The 21,920-nt window shown below is 32.3% G+C and overlaps 1 protein-coding gene across 1 annotated transcript in view; it reads right to left on the bottom strand.

Annotated features, from left to right (window-relative positions):
- Nucleotides 1–19,888, bottom strand: part of LOC138141231 (discoidin domain-containing receptor 2-like) — a 173,371-nt gene extending 153,483 nt beyond the window's left edge. The window contains exons 1-2 of the mRNA XM_069061930.1: nucleotides 19,755–19,888; nucleotides 1,936–2,046 (exon numbers count right to left, since the gene is read on the bottom strand). Coding sequence (XP_068918031.1) covers nucleotides 1,936–2,020 — 85 coding nt within the window. The 5' untranslated portion in view covers nucleotides 2,021–2,046; nucleotides 19,755–19,888. The remainder of the gene's footprint in view (nucleotides 1–1,935; nucleotides 2,047–19,754) is intronic.
- Nucleotides 19,889–21,920: the final 2,032 nt, after the last annotated feature.

The following is a 21,920-nucleotide window of genomic DNA, read 5'->3' as shown; positions in this document are numbered from 1 at the left end:
AACGAGTTCGTGTGTAAATTGGGCTTTTTTTGGTTGAGTGAAACGAGCGTTTTAAGGCCCTACGAGTGCCAATTTACACACGAACGAGTTGAATACAATGTTTTTTGGTTCGACTAGCCCCTTAAAATCTTTAAAATTAGCTTGACGTTTCGTTTTGACAAGTTGTGACATTTATCAAAATCCCTTCACACAGGAGAAAATTCTCAAATTCTGACAGTGTCGAGCAAAAAAAAAATAAATACATGAGTTGCTATGAAATATATTTGTTTAATATCATATTGACAGCCATAAGTATATTAATTATTATCCGTACAAACTACAATGCCATTAGGAAATTTTTGATGTAGACGTAGAAAGTAGAATTACATACTTTTTGCAGAAAAGAACAAACCAAGACGAAAACTTTTTGTCTTCTATTTGTTTTACTCAAGAATGTACATACGAGTACATTTACGTTGAATAATGAGCCAAACACCCGGAACACTCGATATTTGTTTCAAGAAAATCCGCGGATAAATTTAACTAACAAGAGCGCAATACCCTCAAAAAATTAATGTTGAACTGATATTTTTAATAATCAAATAATTGGGCCATTTGAGATAGTAGGAAGTTTAAATTCACAATCATGTTTACCAAGTTTGGGAAGTTGACACTCGGTATATTTAATAATTTGACATGCAGCAAGGAATTTTTCGTTCTATGATGCATTTGTTATGTATTTGAAAATTAGTCATCAAAAAAATATTAACAGATATGTATGTAGTTAGATGTCGTGGGTTAAAGGTTCTCAATGTTTATTTTTTGTTAGGAGAAAAATGTATTTCTTCTTTCCATTAACATTTTAAGTAACTTTTAAAACTTAACCAACAAAAACCATACAGATAATTTACAAATAAAAATCTATGCACCTATGTACAAAGTGTCTCTAAAAGAATGTATATCGAGTCCTGTGGAATTCGAATATATTTGATTTTTGCCGCTCTGTAGCATATTGTGGTACCAAACAGAAAAACAGAGGTTATGTAGGTAAGTCCATTAATGACAGGTTTTTAATAGACTGTTGTGCCTCAGATGAAAAGTAATTGGAATATAGAAAAAGTGTAGAAAATCACAAACAAAACAACTAAGAAGTCGAACTCACAACTGACGCTAACAAGAAGATTTAATAATTCGACATTTGACTGTTGACATCTGATTTGACGGCTTTAACGGCTTGACATAGTTCGACACAGAACCGCATAATTCCACAGGACTCTTGATATACATTCTTTTAGTGACACTTTGTACATGTAGGTACAGTGGTATAGTTTGTCCAGCGAGAGATTGGTTGACATAGAAAGCACTAAATTCTACGTAGAGAAAGTAGTACTTAGCGAACGTAAAATTTGAAATATACCCTTTAAGCAGCAACATTTTTGCCCTGAAATTATGATCTAATTAATGTATTCTAGTGCATTTTGTAGTGTTGGATTACAAGTATAGAATTTAAAATCTTCCAATCTCTCGCTGGACGAAGTATACACACATACATTAATTTCAACATTTACGCTGTTATTGTTTCTATTTTTTTAGGCTTTTCAATTTAACTGGATCAAACATTTTATTTCGACTGAATTTTAATTCAGCATGTTTGCATGAGGATTGAAATTTCATTTTCTCTGTTTGATTAACCCGTCAATAAGACTGAACGTCCAATATAAACGTACCTAGTTGCTTTGCAAATATGTAATTTATTTCACGCGTTTTAAGTTTCGAATACCACTTAACTCATAAAATATATTGATTAGCTGGTTTTTTCCATCACATTTTGATGTTTAATAGAGAGTCAAATTGAATATAAATAAATTCAGCTAACGGTAACTAAATTTTGTAAGTATGCATAATTCTGTAACAACGTCTATAAACACGGAGTTAAAATGTGTAAATAGTACTTACTTGTTTCGAGGGACTGGATTGGATCGAAACAACTCATTGCTAAAGCTGACAGAAACAGAAACCCAAACTCATTTGAAATCCACATTCTGATCCACTGTAGGTCACATGAACCTGGAATATAACAGGTTGGCGTTAGACATTGTGATTATTCTACCTAATGTATTGGCTCCTAAGTACATATCCTCCGGGAATTGTCGTTACCGTCTTCTGTACTGTTAGATAATTATTATTAGACACTCCTTAACAAATATTACTATTGTTTTACTAAATAGTCTCTATTATTCAGAAAGTGTGGAATGTTAACTATCGTACGATCAAAAAGTCTTCGGATCAGGGTTGCCGTGGAATTAACAAGCTACCTATGAAATTATTTATTTAAATTATTTTTGACATTTACTTGACAACTTTCAAGTTAGCAGGTTATAATTCAAAATGTTTCAACGAGAACATACAATTTTTATTATTAAATCATATCTACTACAGTAATGGAAATCGTGGTGAAAATAGTAATTAGGTTTATTCGCCTCGTTTATGTTTGAAGTAGGTACAATAAAAACTACGGGCAATAGAAGTAAATAATTCTGTAGATGGTTGATTGCTATCGCGATCCAAAGACTTTTTGATCATACGATAGTTTAGTTTATGAAATTACGTCTTTTATCTCTAAGAAATATTCCTTAAGTATTAAGTTTTCTCATGTATGTTGTAATTACTTGAGTTCGGTTGGAATATGTACTAAACAAACGGCTTTTCTTCTAAAAGAAAGGACTTACGGTCACATTCCAGACTAATCGTTATTATTAGTGTTAGATTAAGCAGAACGTTAGACAATACAATCAGATAGAAAGAGATCACGTTTTGTAAACATAAAAAGATACACTTTTTTTTTTATTCTGAACATTAATATGCAGGACAGAATGCTTTAATGTACAAACAAAAGATATGAGAGAATAACGATGTAATTAGTATTTTTTAAACAGAATACAATAATATTCAATACATACTTGTATTTTTTTCTACTCCTATGTTTATTAAAACGCCACTTATCGCATATGTTTCCATGACGCTAAGTGATCTTTTAAATACACCTTCACAAGCTGTGACTTTGTGCGTTTTAGTCACGAGGTGAAGTTAGCAACGGGCTTTTTAATCACGCTCTGGTTTTTTATTAGCAAAAATCATGTGACACTCAAAATGAAATTAGTTGTCACTTGTCAATTGACGTTTACAGGTTCGAATTTTATGTTTAAATTAACGTTGAATAAAGAATACTTTGCGTTGTTCATTTGGTCGTAGAAAAAGTATAGTACGCAACTCGTTTGTAAACTTCTCTAGACACTCGTTTATTAAACACTCGCTACACTACGCTCCGCTCGTGCCTAATAAAACTCGTGTCTAAAGTGCCGTTTATAAATTTTGTTGCATAATATACTACAGCGTGATCAACAATGACTGAGTCTGTTGGAATGAAATAATTGGAAAGTACCTACTGATGTTTTTTGTCTCGTAATTGGTACCAACAGATTCAGTCATTCTTGATCACACCGTATAAAGTTATATTTGTAGTTTATATTTATTTCTAGTTATATTTAATAAGCTTTGTATCTAGTTATTTTTTACGCGATCATTGTCAAATAAGCTTCGGACACGAACTTTGTTAATGACACCGAGATGATAATAGTGTCGATTTCAACCAGAGTAAGTATTTTTACGGTCTTTTATTTAAGTGCAATAAATCGGATTTAGGCCAGGAAAAGAAATTTTATGGACTTTCTAAAATGCTGCAATGCCCCTGTTCCTGGAATAAATGACCTAATTACTGTAACGAATGTTTTAGAATGATTCCAATTCCGGGTTTGCGTGACCCAGCGTAGAAACCTTTCACGTGTGATTTTTCGATTTCTAATCAATAAAGAGGGTGGTTTTATCGATGCAAAACATTAATCGCATTCATTGAATCCGAGAAGGTTAGAGGCAATCTTTTTGTGTATATGTATGTATTAAGAAAACAAAATACACAGGTTGTTGTCTTTTCTGATTTCATCAAGAGAAAACATCGACACTAGGAGAACGAAAGATGCTAAAATTTTCATATGGTTTGAGGGCTGACCAACCGATGCAAGTTTAAAAGGGTTCTTGTATCACGTCGGAGACCACCAAGTAGACGTCCATTAGCTTTGGCTCGCGGTAGAATATCCCCGCCTTAATTATTTATACTCTTCCTCTGTACGCGTGAAAAAAGCAAACGGAGCATAAAGCAAATAAAATCTTGTAGGATAAATTGCATGTGGTAAAGTTGCTGCTCTTCTGATTTTGTGTAATGAAACCGTAATTCAGGGCATCTCCAGCTATGATTAAACTTAAGTTTAGCAACTTTTAATTACGAGGTTTTCGTTGGAATATTGTTTCGTATCTGAATTTTGACAGTAACTCTCTTGATAAAATAGAAACAAAACGAAATTGTCCAACTATAAAATAACTTTTCTCATAATTGCAATAGTGTAGTTGACGCCACATAGGATTGCTGGGGTTCTATTAAAATTATAATGTTCATCACGGCAAATTAACAATTCAGTAGTGTGAGGCTCAAACTTGTTAAATATTTCACATACAGAGTGTCCCAAAAATGGCGTACTAACTACTTACTACCGTATCCAGGATGTTTAAATGTACACGAAAAAAATATGGAAAAAAAACTTCAGACAAAAAAATCAATTTTTATTATTATTATTATTAACGGTAATATAATGTAAACAAAGATGTACTCGTACATCATTACCTTGCAATGTTACCGTAGTGGATTTAAAATAATTTTTTCGATTTCCAAAGCTTCTAAATTCTCTATTATGTAGGATTAGATATTGGTAGTGAATAATCTTGTACTTTGTGATAATATGTACGACTAGAGGTAGACAATTTAATACATATATTTCAAAATAATTTTCCTGTTAAGTGCCACTTTCAAGGACCGCCAAATCAGTAATTAAGTCCAATAGAATTTTTTAAACATTTTTCTGACGTTTACGGTAGTCTCTTCTACACCGTAGTGCATCGTTAGTACGCCATTTTTGGGACACCCTGTATGTACTCAGCAAATGTTATGTCTATAGTGCTATTTTATTATTTTTTTTTATTAATTCGAATTTTGTGAAAAAAGGGGCACTAAATTTCGAGTAATTAAACACTAATGTAAACTGTGTTGTATTTTAAATATAGTCAGTTATGTTTCCTTGTTTAATATTATGTAAATATAGTATGAAACAAACTTAGAAAGAATTTATGGCAAAACAATATGTTTTGACAAATTTTCATAATTAATAAAATTAATTATTAATTATGATTATGAGATATCATATTAAAACATATAAATATAACGCGAATGAAAACTAAAAGTCGTATAAAAATATTTATTATTGCTTATAAAATTTCGCGGTTAAATTTTCCAGTTGTGAATTGAATTTCTTGCTCCCCCAAAATGGGTTCCCATGCGAATATTTGTCATTAATTTTAAACAAAATGAATAATTTATGGCTAACCAGCGTCTTCAAAAGTAAATTATCGATTTTTCATTTATATTCTTTGCGTACCTACAGCTTTTCCTTGACGCGTTCTCAAGAGGATGTTCCCTGTGAGAATCTCAAAGTGAGGTTAAATAGCGGAGTGTAAAATAGAAGGGGCGTCAACTAATTGAAACCGCAGAAGGTTGAACAAGACCGTCTTTTATCCGCTTTATTTAGGCGAGAGTAGTATTGTTAAGATTATTGCTGTTGTTCTTAAAGAACTGGCAAAACTAAAGTTTATTACTCAATAGGCGTTTCTTTGCTGTATTTTTCGGCCTTTGTAAATCGTATTTTCCGTTGGAAAAGCATATAGAAAGCAATTCCATTAATTTTCCTTCCATCTCCTTTCCACTGCCGAACTCGTTCAAATATTCCTTTCAAGCTGACGGGAACGTAACCACCTGCAGGTCTGCATTCTATAATCCGCCAGTTTCCGCTATGTATCGTGTAGCTCAGCCCCACGCTAAAGCGAAAGCTAAGTTGTAAGCTGATAAAACAATCAGTTTGCCTCAAACGCTCCAGTCGATAGGGTTTTCAAGTGAAGTGGTAATGGCATTGCCCCGGTCGACTTCAGAGGTCCGTGTCCGTAACCGCACGCCCTGACCCGTCAGCCACTCCAGCCGCCGTCATTAAAAGTGAAAATTATATTTCGAGGAGTTCATAAATTTCTCATGAACCTCTAATGAAATCATGAATTATTATTTACGAGGCTACTCTCCAAAGCTAATTTCATTAAACGAATTCAGCTGAAAAATGACATTTTACCACTTTCTGCTTCACCCGAGGGAATTTTTGTCTTATCCTTCAGCCGTTCTACAATTTCTTATTAAAAACTAAAAAACGAAACTACTTACAGTTAGATGACTAAGTTGATTTATTTGTAAAATTCGTAGTATGTAGTAGTGATATAGGATGAATTTTCTAAGAAGTGTACAGTGACATTCAAAATGATCGACAAGAAAGAAGACAAAGGGCGGCTATGGAAAACAAAATCTATTTCTGAAACCTTGCAGCTTAACTTAATAAACTGTCACTTGTCAATTTTGACATTTACATACATACATTTTATTGATAGGAATGGTTTTCACTCGAGGACACAGAATATTTATAATAGAATCCTATTTTCGAAATGAGAACAAAGAAACTGGTGAGTGGACACATATTACATAATTTTGTTCGTATGGGTTTCTCCAAATATTTCTCTTCATCATCGTTTTTAGTATGATCGTAACTATACCACGTTATCAGCTTGATGTTATGGTGAAAGGTTAATTGTTCCAAAAGATATTAATTTATAATTTATGAGGAGTGAGTAAAAGAAAAAAAATTATGTCCTAATAAGTGTTCTAAAATCAGTTTCTAAAAAACTATTTTATTACTTATGTTGTTATGAATCAATCTAGAATCTAGAGAGAAATCACCAACCCATAAGATGAGTTAGTGGTCTCTTGGTACCTTTTAGAACAAAATATAAAAAAAAAAATTCAATGTGGCTTGCAAAACATTGGCTTCATTTCCAAATTTTAATGGTTGTATCCTAAATAATCGTCACACATACACAGTATTCAATATGCTAACACAATTTCTAAAGAAAGACATCATTGACCATCATGAACATTGTTAAGGTACCATGGTACTAAAAATAACCATCGATACGGTTTCTACGTTGGGTTAATCTGTTTCTTCATGATCAAAACATGAACACTCCATTTGAATATTATTTCGATAGCGTTGAAATGATGAAGTGACGTGACCCAATCCCTGGACATCTGACTTGAGTTGGTATGAATGATTGAAATGACAATAACAATCTCAAAAAAAAAAAGGTCCAGTCAACATCTTAAGAAAACTAAGAAGCATTAAATTATGGATTTACCACCAATCAGTTGTCATCGATTTCAAAAACTTCAAAAAATATGTTTTTTGTTCGACACTGTCAGAATTTGAAAATTTTCTCCTGCGTGAACGGATTGTGAATTGATAAATGTCACAATTTGTCAAAACGAAACTTCAAGCTAATTTTAAAAATTTTAAGCGATTTGGAGACTTTAAGGGGCTCGTCGAACAAAAAAATATCGTATTTAACTCGTTCGTGTGTATCCCTAAGGAGTGTAGGAAAATACTTAAGTAAGTTAGGAGTCAGTACGGTGAAAAATATCAGTTAACTGCAAGAAACAATAAATAAACCATCAAATGTAATGGAAAATCTAAATATCAATGTAAAAATACTTATAGGAGTGCGAAATAGTATATATTATTTAACGAGTTCCTGTGTAAATTGGGCTCTTTATGGCATGAGAGGGCCATTAAAACGCGAGTGAAAGGAGCGTTTAAAGGCCCACGCATCTACACTACAAAGTGCTACCACACTCATTCAATTTCTCAGCTGTTTTCCTGTATCTATGTATATTAAATTTTTTGTTCAAACGAAATTTGGAAAATGTAAAGTAATTTTTTGCAGTCAATCAGAAAACATGCAAACAGGGGATGGATAGATGCACTACAATAGTTAAAACGTATGTGTTAAAAAAAAAATATGGTCGGGTATGGTGCTTGCTTTTATTTCCATTAACGTGTAGCGTAGCTTCATCAAGTGTCAAATATTTCGTGGCAGCAAGTGTAAGACGAAAGAGTGGAAGTGGATGACATCAATATATATTTTACACATTTGAAAGAGTTAGAGAAATAATATAAAATGAACTAAAAACTTCAATGTGTCATTTGAATAATATATTTTTTTTATTTCGAAGTCAAAACTTTCCTTTGTAATCTCTATTACTTTTTTGATTTAGGTGGCTGAGAGCGGAATAGTGATGTGACCATCATACTAAGTTACGTCTTTCTATTCGGATGACGATGAGTCATCTTAAAGCTACAAATTTTGAAATTTTAGGATGCTAAAATTTCAAAATTTGCAGCTTTAGGATGATGCTGATGTTTGAGGCCAGAGTGATAGTTACAGGGTGGCTCGACGTTGCTTTACGTCATTTTAACTATTCTAATTAAAAAAACATACATATAACTATAAAAACAATGTTAACACTTCTCTCTGCTCATAAAGAAACTGGAACAGGTACATAAATGATCTTGATCAGAGATCGTTAGTTGCGTTTAGTTATGATGAAGATTTTCTTTCCTCTTCGTACGATGTCTGTTATTTGTATTGCTAATGAAACTTTTGTATCTATTAAATTTTTTCAAATCGTTGCCCATTTATTTTTTGGCTCTTTTTTTGGAAAATCTAACAAGTAAATTAAATTGAGTTTGAACTAAGTATGTATATACATATGTATTAACAGAAAAATCTTATTTTTTAAAAACTCCTAAGTTTTGTGAAGAAAGAATAGCTTCAGAACCTCAAACAAGAGTAATATTGGCAGGAGTCCCGGAGGATGAGATGATGAATGAAACGTGTTAGTATCTCACCTGCTCCTTTTTTGATGACCAAACCTCCATTCAATTTTGTCATTTAATAAAAAGTTACTTACAAATATTGCTTAGGAAATATTAATGACTTCCTATTTTTAGAACATGGAAGCGAACAGCCGTTTCGCTTAAGTATATTGGCAATCAAATTTGAAATACAGTATTAATAAAAACCCTTCAAATGGTAAAGACCCACCATAAATAAGTGATCTTGATTTGATGGCTATACATTAAGCATTCGAGTTGCAATTTTAATATTTGATTATTTCGCACATAAGCTATAGCTATAAAATTTTATGTAGAGCAGCAGACTGGGATTCAATTTTTTATGAATTAAGCTATCTAATCCGCAGCCCTTATGTACAAAAACAAAGAACAACGCAGCTATTTCGGTATCCCATCAGCCGTTGCGGTTGTAATATGGGTGCTTAATTAATTTTTACTGCTAATGAATACACCTGGAACCGGGAAATTCGAATTAAATTGAAAACAATTGGGGAACGACCCAGTGGTGCAGAAGTTATACGTACATAACGTGCAAATCCTGCAAACAGTTAATATAGCTGCTTGAACGTATTTACATGTGCAATGTTGACACATAATGCAGTTGACGCTGACGCGACCCTCCCGTCCCATATGGACGAGGATGTTGCAGACAAAGGATCGTAATTGGTTAGTTACATTATGGCAATATCGTGGGTTCTGTGCGGGCTAAAGCTTTGGGTCCGTAATACAGACATATCGTCACTAACAACGCAGACAAGAGCAGAAAACCTCATAAGAGTTTGAGATTTCATGTTCTGATTACATCGACTTTCTCCACGCAATTTACTCCAAAATCTCTTCTCCAATATGTAAACGGTTCTTTCTATTTTATATCATATAGGTATATAAAAAACGCACGCACGCGAAATTATTTTTTCTTTTATGAGGCTTCTTTTTCTGTTCGCTGTTTTCGCGCAAACACGGATGTCTAATGCTTCAATCCCTGCAATCGTGAACATTCAATTGGATGTTGAGTAAATGAATGTTTGACTCCCAGTTTTCACACATGAGCACTTCTATTTGGATTGCGCTTTGGTTTCTCCTGGCAGATTTTGTTCAGTTTACCTGAACTTGGCTTGAGGCGTCGGCCATTTGCCACCCTACCCCCCACGCTCGTAGTTATATAATAGTGGTAGTTTTAGAATAAGTTTCACTTGCATTTCAGAGCTTGACATTAGAGCAAGCGTAAGTCAATTTTGTATACATACTTGCATTTCAGAGCTTGACATTAGAGCAAGCGTAAGTCAATTTTGTATACATACTTGCATTTCAGAGCTTGACATTAGAGCAAGCGTAAGTCAATTTTGTATACATACTTGCATTTCAGAGCTTGACATTAGAGCAAGCGTAAGTCATTTTTGTACACTTATAATTCAATGCTTGACAGTAGATCAAGTGTAAAGTGTAAGTCATTCATGTATGCGAGAGATCGGCAAACATCTAGTGTGTGTCTCAATAAATCATAGAATAATTATTCGCCTTTGATTCACGCGCAACAGATTTACTGTAGAAAAACTTCGCAATTTTCACATTTCTCTTTAGCTAATGATTTGTTTTAACGTCACACAAACTTTTTTTATCACGGTGAAATTGCCCGAAGCTATGCTTTAATATAATTTTAACATGTAGCCTACATGAACTATAAAATTGAATAGCACTTTGTCGTGATCATGTAGCCACCAGCAATGAAAATATTTCGAAATTAATACCAAATATTTCAGTGGTTAGTTGTGTCTAGCAAAATATTTCAGTAATTTTCCTGCCGTGAAATTTAAAGGGTGGTTTTGCATTGTGTTGCCACAAGTTTCACAAGCCACTTTAGGTATTTTTTTAAAACGTTAACATTCTCATCCGAAATGTTCGGCACGTTGTAATCTGCTCGTGATATAATACGACAAGTGGAAACTTTACATAACACTTTTTTGCCCAATATTTTTTTAAGTGAAAAAAATTTGTTTCCCCTCTTTAAATGTTTAATTATATAATTAACAGCTGAACTGATAGAAAGAAGAAATTGAATTCATAGTCATCTAAATTCTTTTTGATTATTCAATAAAAAAATTATAAGCATTGATAGAATTCTGAAATTTGTTACAAAGGATTTATGGTTATTCGTTCTGTGCAATTTCGATGTTTTGTAAACCCTTTGAAATTTCAAACAGTAACAACCTAATGAGCCAACAAAAGCAAAGCTTCCAATCAAATCACTAGTGTGTAGTGTTTCCGATACAAATGTACAGACAAAGTAAACACAACAAATTCACAGTTACTTCTCTCGTTTTCCCTTCTCAGTCTCTTCCTTGCTTTTTTTGTACTATCTTACTATCGCTCACTGCAACTGAAAAACGTGTTCAAAAAGATCAATTATTTTAATTGTTTAAGTATTGATTTAACATTAGTGGGTCAATATTGTAATATGTAATAGCAATTATTATTAACCGCATTTAAAACTATAATGTACAGTTCCAAAAATATTTGTAAATATCGATATGCACACAGGTACAGTTAATTTCAAAAATCAAGAATTCGATTTATTACAGTTTTTTTCACATGTAAAGATGCCTTTTTGAAATTTGAGTGTCATTTTTTATACAGGTTAGGTAAGTTTGACAACATAAAATGTCATTGATATTTTAGAACACCATAATAGTCTGTTTTATCCTCTGCACGGTGCTTTTGGCGATGTTATAATAGTGGGCTACCCTCCGGATCGACCACCCTTCTTCTAATTTGAAAAGAATGAGCACTTTCGCGTTTTCCGTTAGATTAGATATTTTGTTTGTCAAAATTGACATTGGTCATTGACAAAAAATGTTAGTGCATTTTACACTGTAGAAAATTAGCTGTACTCTATAATTTTGAAATTAATTGTACAAATGGATACATGACTCCATGTTCTAAATTAATTTTTCAAAATAATTTTTAACAGTAAATTTCTTAGTTCTAGTAGAATTCGTTAGAAAGCCCTTATATGATTATAGGCATTGACCCAACGGGTCTCTAAATAAATTTGATCAGCAACATTTGGAAAAAAATTACGACTGCTTGTCCAATATAAGAATGTTACGTATAAACTGCGCATATAACTTTAACTGACAAACCATTGTAACGATCATTCGCCGTTGATCTTGCGTTCGGTGAGAAAATAATTTTCTATCATAAATATCTTTGTTGATTTTGATAAACCATTTTGTAACATTATATATCAGTTAGTTTTGAAAAATCTGCTTTTTTAATAAAAATGAAGCCCAAAATGAACAAAAAAGTTAAAATTGACGACAGTGACAGCATGTGATAACAGCTACAAGGTGAAGTTTTGCAGAAATTACCGGGACTGAGCGAAAATTTTACAAACAGACGGCCAAGTAAACAGATATACAGACAAATGTATGGAGAGTCGCTATACGGAAAAGCAATTTGCCTAGCGTTTTTAGCACAGGACAATAAAAAATTTATCTTATTTGGGGTACAATTTTTTCTTCCCATCACCACACTTGTATTTCTTTACGAAACATGGAAGTAAAATTACTTTAAAAATTTTGAAGATACTCATATTTAAGTACATATATAATTTCTATATTGATTATTATGATTACACATTTGGTTCTTACTTACGAAGTTTGAAACAGATAAATATGTAATTATGATTTCGGCATGATAATAAAACAATATTATTGAAGCTATTGTAATGATATATGCATCATGTTTCTAGTCATAAAATATAAACAATATGTCATTTGTTTAATCAGATTTATTTTATCGATAACTTAAATAATTATGATTAATAATATATAAATAAAGAGATTAGAATGTATTAGATAGTAATTTAAAAAACATCAGTTTTTTTTTGTGTTTAGTCGATTTCGTTGACGACCAAACAAAATTTTTAAAATGCCACGACCAAATTAATGGAATTTTTAGATCAAATGTCTTGTAGTATTGTAATATTGTCTGTAGTGTTCCTACCAGATGTTCATAAAACAAAAGTATAAAATGACTTTTTATAATATTAGTAAGTTAGGTATTTCAGTTGTTCCAGTTGTTGGTTTATATTGTGAGTATGTTTCTAAATCTATTTTCAACAAATCCTTAAGTACGGGTGCGTTTCCTTTGAATTGGAAAACGTCAGATATTATACCAATTCATAAGAGTGGATCCAAGACTGTGGTGGAAACTATAGAGGTATGTATTAGTATAATGAGTGTTTTTTCTAAAATATTAGACTCTATTGTTAGCGACGTCATAACTAATACTGTCGAAAATCGCACGACACTTAAAAATAGCCAATAGAAAAACAGAATTCGGTGTCGTTTCTATAACAAGATAGAGATTTCCTGGAAATTTTTTGCACCTAGCTAACCCAACATGAAATTAATAAGTTGAAATTTTTTCAGCCAATCAAAATTATCTATTTATTAAAAATCTCAATTTTTTTTCCGTTGTCAAGGATAATTCTGTTATACAACTTGATTTTTTTTTGTCAGAAATTTATAATTTAAGAAGCATAATGTCCGTGTCGTTGCGATTTTCTTACCGAATATGCCCTCGTGTATTGATTAATATCCGGAAATTTTCTCATTTTCTCATGCATTTCCAAAACGTATTAATTAGCCCGAGTGGAACACGAGGAAAGTGTAGGAAAGTTAACTAATATTCTCATAATGTCGAATTTTATAGTATTAAATACAGTACTTTCAAAATTACTGTAAGAAACGCTGTTTAGGATTGTTGAGTATTGTTTTTGTTTATGTTATGTTATTGTCAATCTACAGATGTGTTCACAATCCACTCTTGAATGCTAACTTTGATGGGAAATTTAAATGAACATCCGATGTATCATGTGATCAAGAAAATTTGTAATCAAGTCAGCCTCGGAAATGTTAGAGATTGAACTGAAGCGATAGTCAAATAAAATGATAAATACGCAAAGAAAAAATGACGGAAGTACTTTTAAATAAGGAAGAAGTTGTTTGTTGAAGTTTCACGTAAACATGTGCAGCCGCGGTGCAAATTACAATGAAATGTCTAGTAAGAAATCTAACGAAAAATATTAATTAACCTGAATAGTTATTCGATTGGTTATAAGGACTTCAGTTTTATGTATAAGCTCGTTTAAACCATTGGCTATATCAAATTTATGACAATTAAAATTAATTTCTTCAGTCTTCAATTACGTCACTTTAGATACCACAATTAAATGTATCAATCGAAGAAGACACGTGGTTTCATTTCCAAGGACGCCTGGATTACAAATTTTCTTGATCACATGATACATAATATCATGTGATCAAGAAAATTCGTAATTGAGTCAGCCTTGGGGAAGAAACTGAAACGATAAGTTTATTCAGAGGGATATTATTTATTTTGTATTTTCATTTTATCTGGCAATGATCCGTGCAATTCAATAACCGACACTCGATTAAAATTTTTCGGGCAGCGAAGATTATTAAAATTTTAGCATGTTTTTGAAATTGAGATATATATTTCAAATAATGATATAGCATGCGTGTTGTCTAGTGGAAATATATCTACATGAGAAAATGAAAAGAAAATTACAAAGTACTAGTATAAAATATAGAGAATAATAGTGACATTTTATTATACAATGTTTATTTCCTTGTCACTTAGTGTGAAGTACCAAGCACGCCACGTAAATAAATTATGCATCTAGTAGTGCCGCAGATTATGTGCACTATACGTTATACCAGAATTTACTGTGGGAAAAAAATTTGTACCTACAAAAAGATCGATACATATTACTAAAATTAAAAGGTATCTTACAATTTTTTTTGAGACTTAATTAACGTTTTATATCGCTCCGCATCAGTTTGAAAAATTTGCAATATAATCAAGAAGGAAAGAAAAAATAATGTACAAACTACATTTTATGTTATATGTTTCATATAATCTCCTTAGTATTTCTCTATTTGGTTCAACAATGTTATAATGCGACAATTTTTCAATTTTTGAAAGTTGAAAATATTTTCGTTGTATTTATATACGTCCTCATTTCTACAAAGATTCTATAGTAATGTAGCCGACACTTCATACCGTTGCGTTGACAGTGTTTTACCGCGACAGTTGCCGACGGTTGAATAAGGGTGTTGTCGTGGTGGAACAAAATCTTTTTCTACTTAATTCTAGGTCTTTTTCGTAAATTTTCTTGTCTAATAGTTCAGAAGATTCACATAATACTCGTCTATAAATAGGTATAATAATAATCTGATCCCTTATGCCGCGACTTACGAGTATATGCTAGCGCTGGCATATTTTACTTATTTGATTGTTTTTTCGTTTTGAAATGTACAGTACAATTTCTAAAAATGTCATTGAGTTCTGAGGTTAATTCTAACCCATCTCTCGTAAGAAGGTTTCACACTATGGAGAAGTTGTAAAAATGTGTCAATTTTATTCTGACACTTCCCTTTTTTTGTGGAACCAACTGTACCTACAGTACCTACAGTTGGTTGCAAAAAAAACGGGACATGAAAATTTTTCTAAATGTAAATTTGGTTTTGTACATTTGTTAATTGTCTACTTGACAATTGCTATTAAATAATTTTAAAAAATGTCATTGAATTTTGACCATATGTAATTCTAACCTATCTCTCGTAAGAAGGTTTCGCACTATGAAAAAATGTGTCAATTGTATTCTGACAGTTCCCGTTTTCTTTGCAACCAACTGTAGTGACGAAGCTATGTGTGGTAAAAAATGCCTCAAATGGTTGGTTTTGCGAAAACCTTCGTACGAGTTCCGAATCAGTCACCTAAATAATATGGTTCTGGTTTCAGTCGCCTTGCAAATTTTGATCCTACGTCAGTCAGCACCATAACTATTGCGAACTTATATCTCATTGGTTTTCGTTGTTCAATAAAATGAATTACTTTCGGATATCGCGCGTTCAAATGAAATCCTGGGCTGGGAAGGCGTTGTGCTTTTTTAAAGCGTAGATTAATTGGAGCATGTTGACAGCTAACCTAAAATTTTGAGGCAAACATTTTTTCTTTTTTTTTTCTTTCTTTGCAATGTTTTACATCAAAAATATAATAACGTAACGATTCCTATTCTCGAAGCAATTATCTAAGGGCACCCTTTGCTGAAAACAAACATGTTCAATTATGTCCCGATTAAACATAAACAAATGTCATTCGTGTCAAACGGCGGGAAATTCAAAATTTACACTGTTCTAAACAGTTTAATTTTTCCAACGCCTACTACTCAGCCCAGGATTTCATTTGAACGCCCGATATAAAATGCTGCAAAGTTATCCCACAGCTTTCGAATGACAAAAAAGTTTAAATTTGTTAATGGTTTGTTTTACATGGTCTTTCAACATCGGGCGTTCAGATGAAATCCTGGACTGGGAAGGCGTTGAAAACCGTCAATATTTTGCTCTTTTAAAGTGTAAATTGACAGTTCTAATTAGTGCATGTTGACAGCGAATTTAAAATGTATAAACAAAAAATCTTCCTGTTTTTTTCTTTCTTGACAATGTTTTACATTAAAAATAGGTAGAATAACTAACGATTTCTATTCTCGAAGCAAATATCTAAGAGCACTCTTTGCTAAAAACAAACATGTTCAATTATGTGCCGATTAAACATAAACAAATGTCATTCGTGTCAAACGGTCGTAAATTCAAACTTTACACTCTTCCAAAGGGTTTACTTTTTTCAACGCCTTCTCAGCCCAGGTTTATTTGAATGCATGATACAATAAGTACTATTCCGGACACGGAAGTTTGACCAACAATTTTTAGACATTTAAAAAAAAAATGTAAACCAATCATTAGTGTCATTACTAAATGACAATTATTAAAAATCACTTTGAAGTTTTTCTTGTGACATCAAAAAAGCAGGGAAATGGCATTATCGAGTCAAAAGTTGGGCCAGTTCACACTTACAGAGCGCCCAGAAATGTGGTAGCAAGTTTTTCGATTGGTCCCGCAAGATGACACTTTTTTACAGAGACCTTTTTTATGCATGGCAACGCCGCTATCTAAATTGAGATAAATAAATGTCAAGAATTGTCAAACGTAAAACATTCAAATTTAAATTTTATTAAAAATGTTCAAATTGCCCACCATTATGCTCAATGCATAACTGAACCTTTCGAGCAACATCTCGACAAATTTTAGTGCACAAAGCGGGGGTAAAAATTGTTCGGAAAACAGTGGCGGCTCGTGGGTCAGTAAATGGGGGAGGCAGGTTTTGACAAGATTAAAAAAAATGTACAATCAGTAATTTATCTTTTAATTATATTGCGATTATGTTTAACTGAAAGATTATGAGACTCAATGTGAATTTTTCTTGCATCATCTATTGCTGGTGTTACATTTAATTTGTCTAGTAACTGAAACTTCGATGAAATGTGTTCTTTAGATTTTCCATGCTTTTCACTAGAAGGGAATAAATTTTTCGCCTCCACATTTTGACTTTCAATGTTAAGGAACTTCCTCACGATATGTCAGAATTTGAGAATTTTGTCCTATGTGAACGGATTTTGATAAATGTGACAACTTGTCAAAACGAAACGTCAAGTTAATTTTAAATATTTTAAGCGATTTGGAGCCTTTAAGGGGGTCGTCGAACAAAAAAACGTTGTATTCAAGTCGTTCTTGTAAATTGGACTTTTTTTGGCACTCGTGAGCCTTTAAAACGCTCGTTTCACTCGCGTTTTAATCTGGCCCACTCAAACCAGAAAAAGCCCAATTTACACACGAACTCGTTAAATAAATAACTATTATTTATTAATGTTATTTTTTTATTAAGTAATTAGTTCATTAATATTCAGTCACTGAATAAACTTTTTTCTACTATTCTGATAACGTGCATTTACAATGCTAATGAAGAATAAACAATCTATACTACCTATAAGGCATTTACTAAAGCCTTAGCATAATAGTATATTATGATACGAGTCTTATAAGAAGCATTTTATTGCACGCATGGTTTTAGAGCATGACGAGCGTAGCGAGGAGTGCCCTAAAGGAGTAAGTGCAATAAAATGCCTTATAAACGAGATGTCATACAGTATTTTTTCTACTATGCCACTTTTTCAATGAAAAAAAAAATTTAAAATTTAAAACCGTTAAAGTTGAAGGATTCCACCCAAGGTCACGTCTGCGGTCTGCCGTGACACCACAGAATCCATCAAAATTAAAAAATTAAATTTCACTATTTTTAGTATTATTATTATTATATCACGCCTTTTCCTATTACGATACGCAAAACAGTATCGTAATAGCATCAGTACGAACGCAAAGTAGAAAATAATATTTTAAAACGTTTACAACTCTAAGAATTGATTATCATCACTGCACTAGGAAATTGTATGGAAGAATGATTATATAATCAAACTTCAACTGCTCTTACCAGATCTTCCTTTGTCTTTCTGTAGTTTATTCACCGTTGTCGGAGATGTGGGAAATAAAAAAATTATTAAGGTGAATGAGTTAAGAGTATAAAGGTAGTACAGAAAATAAAACGACTGTTAAAATCAGTTTTGATGATAAATTGAAATGATGTATTGTAATAAATTAATGATTAGTTAATATTATTGGGTAACGGTCTAAAAAATTGTACTACCTAGGAACAAGTAGATGACATTTTAGCAAAATTTACTGTTTTTAAAATTTGATTTACAACAATTATTCTCTACTAATAAGGGGGTATTGCTAACTAATATTGTGCAGTGAATAAAGTCTGTTATTGTTCAAATTTTGTAAAATTAGGTAGCAAAATACGTTAAGTGTTACAAATATTTGTAAAGGCAAAGAAATGTGAATATTTTATCAATTGTCCATCAAAGACAAGATGTTGTTGAATTTGTAAAGTTATACATAAGTGCAGTTCTGAAATACGTTGAAATTTCCACATTAATATTAATCGCAAGAATATTCCACAAGAGACGCTTTATGTATTTAATAATATATGAAAGAGAGACAATTTTCTTATTCAGTACAACTAAGAATTCAACTACTTTCCAAACTTTGATTTGTTTTAGGGGAGAGACGGTGTAAAGTTAGAGACATGTTGATAATACGAGTCTTTATTATTTAAATGAATGAATTTATTATTTAACCGATTTTTTCTGTATAATGTTGATAGTTTCTAAACTTTTATTTTAAATACACAAACATGTAGGTGGTTAAGTAAATCAAACGGTGCTATGGTAATTTAGAAAAAGTTAGTTAAGAAATTTTTAAATTGCATCAATTATTTCGAAATGTTTAAAACCGTAGGTACTATCGTTTATATTCTAGATGTGGCTAATTAAAGATCCCCAAGCTCGCGTCACATCTAGGAATATTAAAGGGAAGTCGCGACAGCTATCTTACACATCTAATGAATATTATGAAATATGTTTAATGCTGTATTAGACAGCGGAGGTAACTTTATAAAGTTGGCTGAGAAAACTTGTTTGCATGCGAGATTAAAAAGACGTTTCAAGTTTTCGTAACAATCCTCCCAGGTGAGGAAAAGTACGTTCCGTGACGTGGGAAACTGGGAAATCATTTAATTTTCCTCGTAAATAACGTATTCTGCTTCCCGACGTTTTCCATTGTTAGTGAGTCCTTTTGAGACCACGGAAAGAATTTAATGAGTTCCTTAATGTGATGGCGATGTTTTATTGATGAACATCAAACGATTAAAACTATCATTACCTTCTTTTACAACAAAAGACCTTTGAAAGTGCCCAAGTCTGAGTAAGCAGTTGTTTTTAATTAACTCGGTTCTGGTCGATTTCTAATGCTTATTTAAATGGTATTATTAGTTCTTCCCTACCTTGTATTCCCCAGGTGGTTGCTCTCACAGATAAATTGTTTAGCTATTTTTCACGGTATTGAAAAGCAACGTGTAACATGTCACGGCGTTAACGGTTAATTTAGTAACAGTTCCGGACTCAGTGAGCGAGCGTCGGTAACTGAGCGTCGTTTCTAACTACCATCGATTTTAAACAAGAACGCGCCGCTAAGATAGACACGGCCGTCGCGGTGCTATGCGTCGGCCACCGTGCGCTACAATCTCACACTGTTGCGCTTACTCTCCCTAATAAGCAAACTTATATTGTAATATGTACATACATACAACAAAAATAAAAGCTTGGAAAATAATGTGACAAGTGTAACGCGTCGAGGAAAAAGCTCTACAAACAGACCAACAAAAATTGCACATTGTTACTGTTTAACGACTCCTTTGCATTAGCTGCTGTCGTATTAATCATAATTGCCGCCAGACTGTGTTATTTTGAGCTGAAAATTACCTGCAGATTTTGGACCTCCATTATTGGCTATTTATGAAGATAGCAACATGTAACAAGCACAGTCTATAGTGCTGCTTTTCTAGATGCTAAATAAATAACTACTTGCAGAGTAATACCTGTCGAATGTAGTGCAAATTGTGTTTAGATAGTTGCATCCTAGTTTACATTATTTTGGACTTATACAATATACAGTGTTAACAACTAAAAATGTGAGGTCTACATGAAATACAAAACTTGCAACATCATCACGCAGGTCGCATCATGTCAGTAAAGCTTAAAATATTTTCATAGCAACCAACCGTTATAAATTAAAATATTAAATTTTTCATAATCGATTAAGGGGCGGTTTCACTAACGCCAGTTAAAATTAACTGTAGGTTAAAATGCTTCGATACTTTGGTTATAACAATGTTTTTGTATATTTTAATCTGTAGTTAAATTTAACTCACGTTGTTGCAACCAGCCCTAGGTAACATAACCATATTTTCTAAACATGAAACATGTAGGTACTAATCTAAAATGTTGCAGAAAATTGTTTGGTGGTTGTGGTGATTGTGGCGTAATGATGACGGTATAGACTTTAATAATAATAATTTCAAATTTTCTAACATTTTTCTAAGATTCCACGTTCCTTACTTTTAAAGCAATTAAGTATCATTTCTAAAACTGGACTGATAGGGTAGTAATATTTTAAACAAATTAATTTAGATTAGAATTGGAATTAGTACGTTAGCATCGTGCGAGCGAAATTTAATTCAAATGCCATTACAATTGTAATTGTCATTATTAATTATTAACTATTTAAATTTGCTGTTACAATATGTTCACTTTAGAGCAAAACATTTTCATTGTGCAGTGTTATTTCAGGAATGGAGAAAGACTTAAGAACGGTGAATGGTCCTATTCGACACTTCGAGTTTTGAGGAATTTCAACAAAAGTTTGCCGACAGGTCACACATAATTCACACCTTTATGAAAATCAGGTTTCAACGTTCTCAAAATCACTAACCTAACTTTTAAGACGGACATCTGATAATTGAAATCTTAACGAATTTCCAAATGAAATTTTTGGTCACAGCCAACTCTAATTTTTTTTTCGATTTCACGGTATTATGTTTCGTATGATCAAAAAGTCTTTTGATCGCGATAGCAATGAAATGTAAAAACCATCTATAGGATTATTTTCTTCTACTGCCCGTAGTTTTTATTGTACACTTCTGTTCATTGAAAAAGCATACACTTACATTTTGCTTGTGTAGATCAGATTTGTCATTACCTGATGTCACTGTCATTGTCAGTGGCAGGTAATTGAAATAATTCGGTTTCAGTCAGTAAAAGTGTACTTAATGTCCCCTTGAATGTTAATGTTATCAACATTATAGGTGTTATTCTTTATTTTCAAGGTTTATTGTGGGTTCTTTTAAGTTTGATATAATCAAAATTCGTTTGTAAATTCTTACCGGATAAGTGCTTAAATTTCATTTTCTTAATACATAATGCATTTTCAGGATGCAAAATGGCTTTTGATTCCTTTTTCTACATTTTATGTGCAGCTGTTCAAGGAGTTACTACAAAAAAAAAGAATAATATACAGGGTGTTTTCGAAATTGAGACGTTGCTTGTAACACGAGGTAAAGTCCTCGTCTAGAAATAGTCAATTTTGACTTAAATTGTAAATCATTTTACAA

The sequence above is a fragment of the Tenebrio molitor genome, chromosome 1 (genome assembly GCF_963966145.1).
Source record: "Tenebrio molitor chromosome 1, icTenMoli1.1, whole genome shotgun sequence".
Classification (NCBI taxonomy): Eukaryota; Metazoa; Arthropoda; class Insecta; order Coleoptera; family Tenebrionidae; genus Tenebrio; species Tenebrio molitor.
The sequence above is the reverse complement of the archived record's forward strand: the minus strand, read 5'-3'. Positions and strand labels throughout refer to the sequence as shown.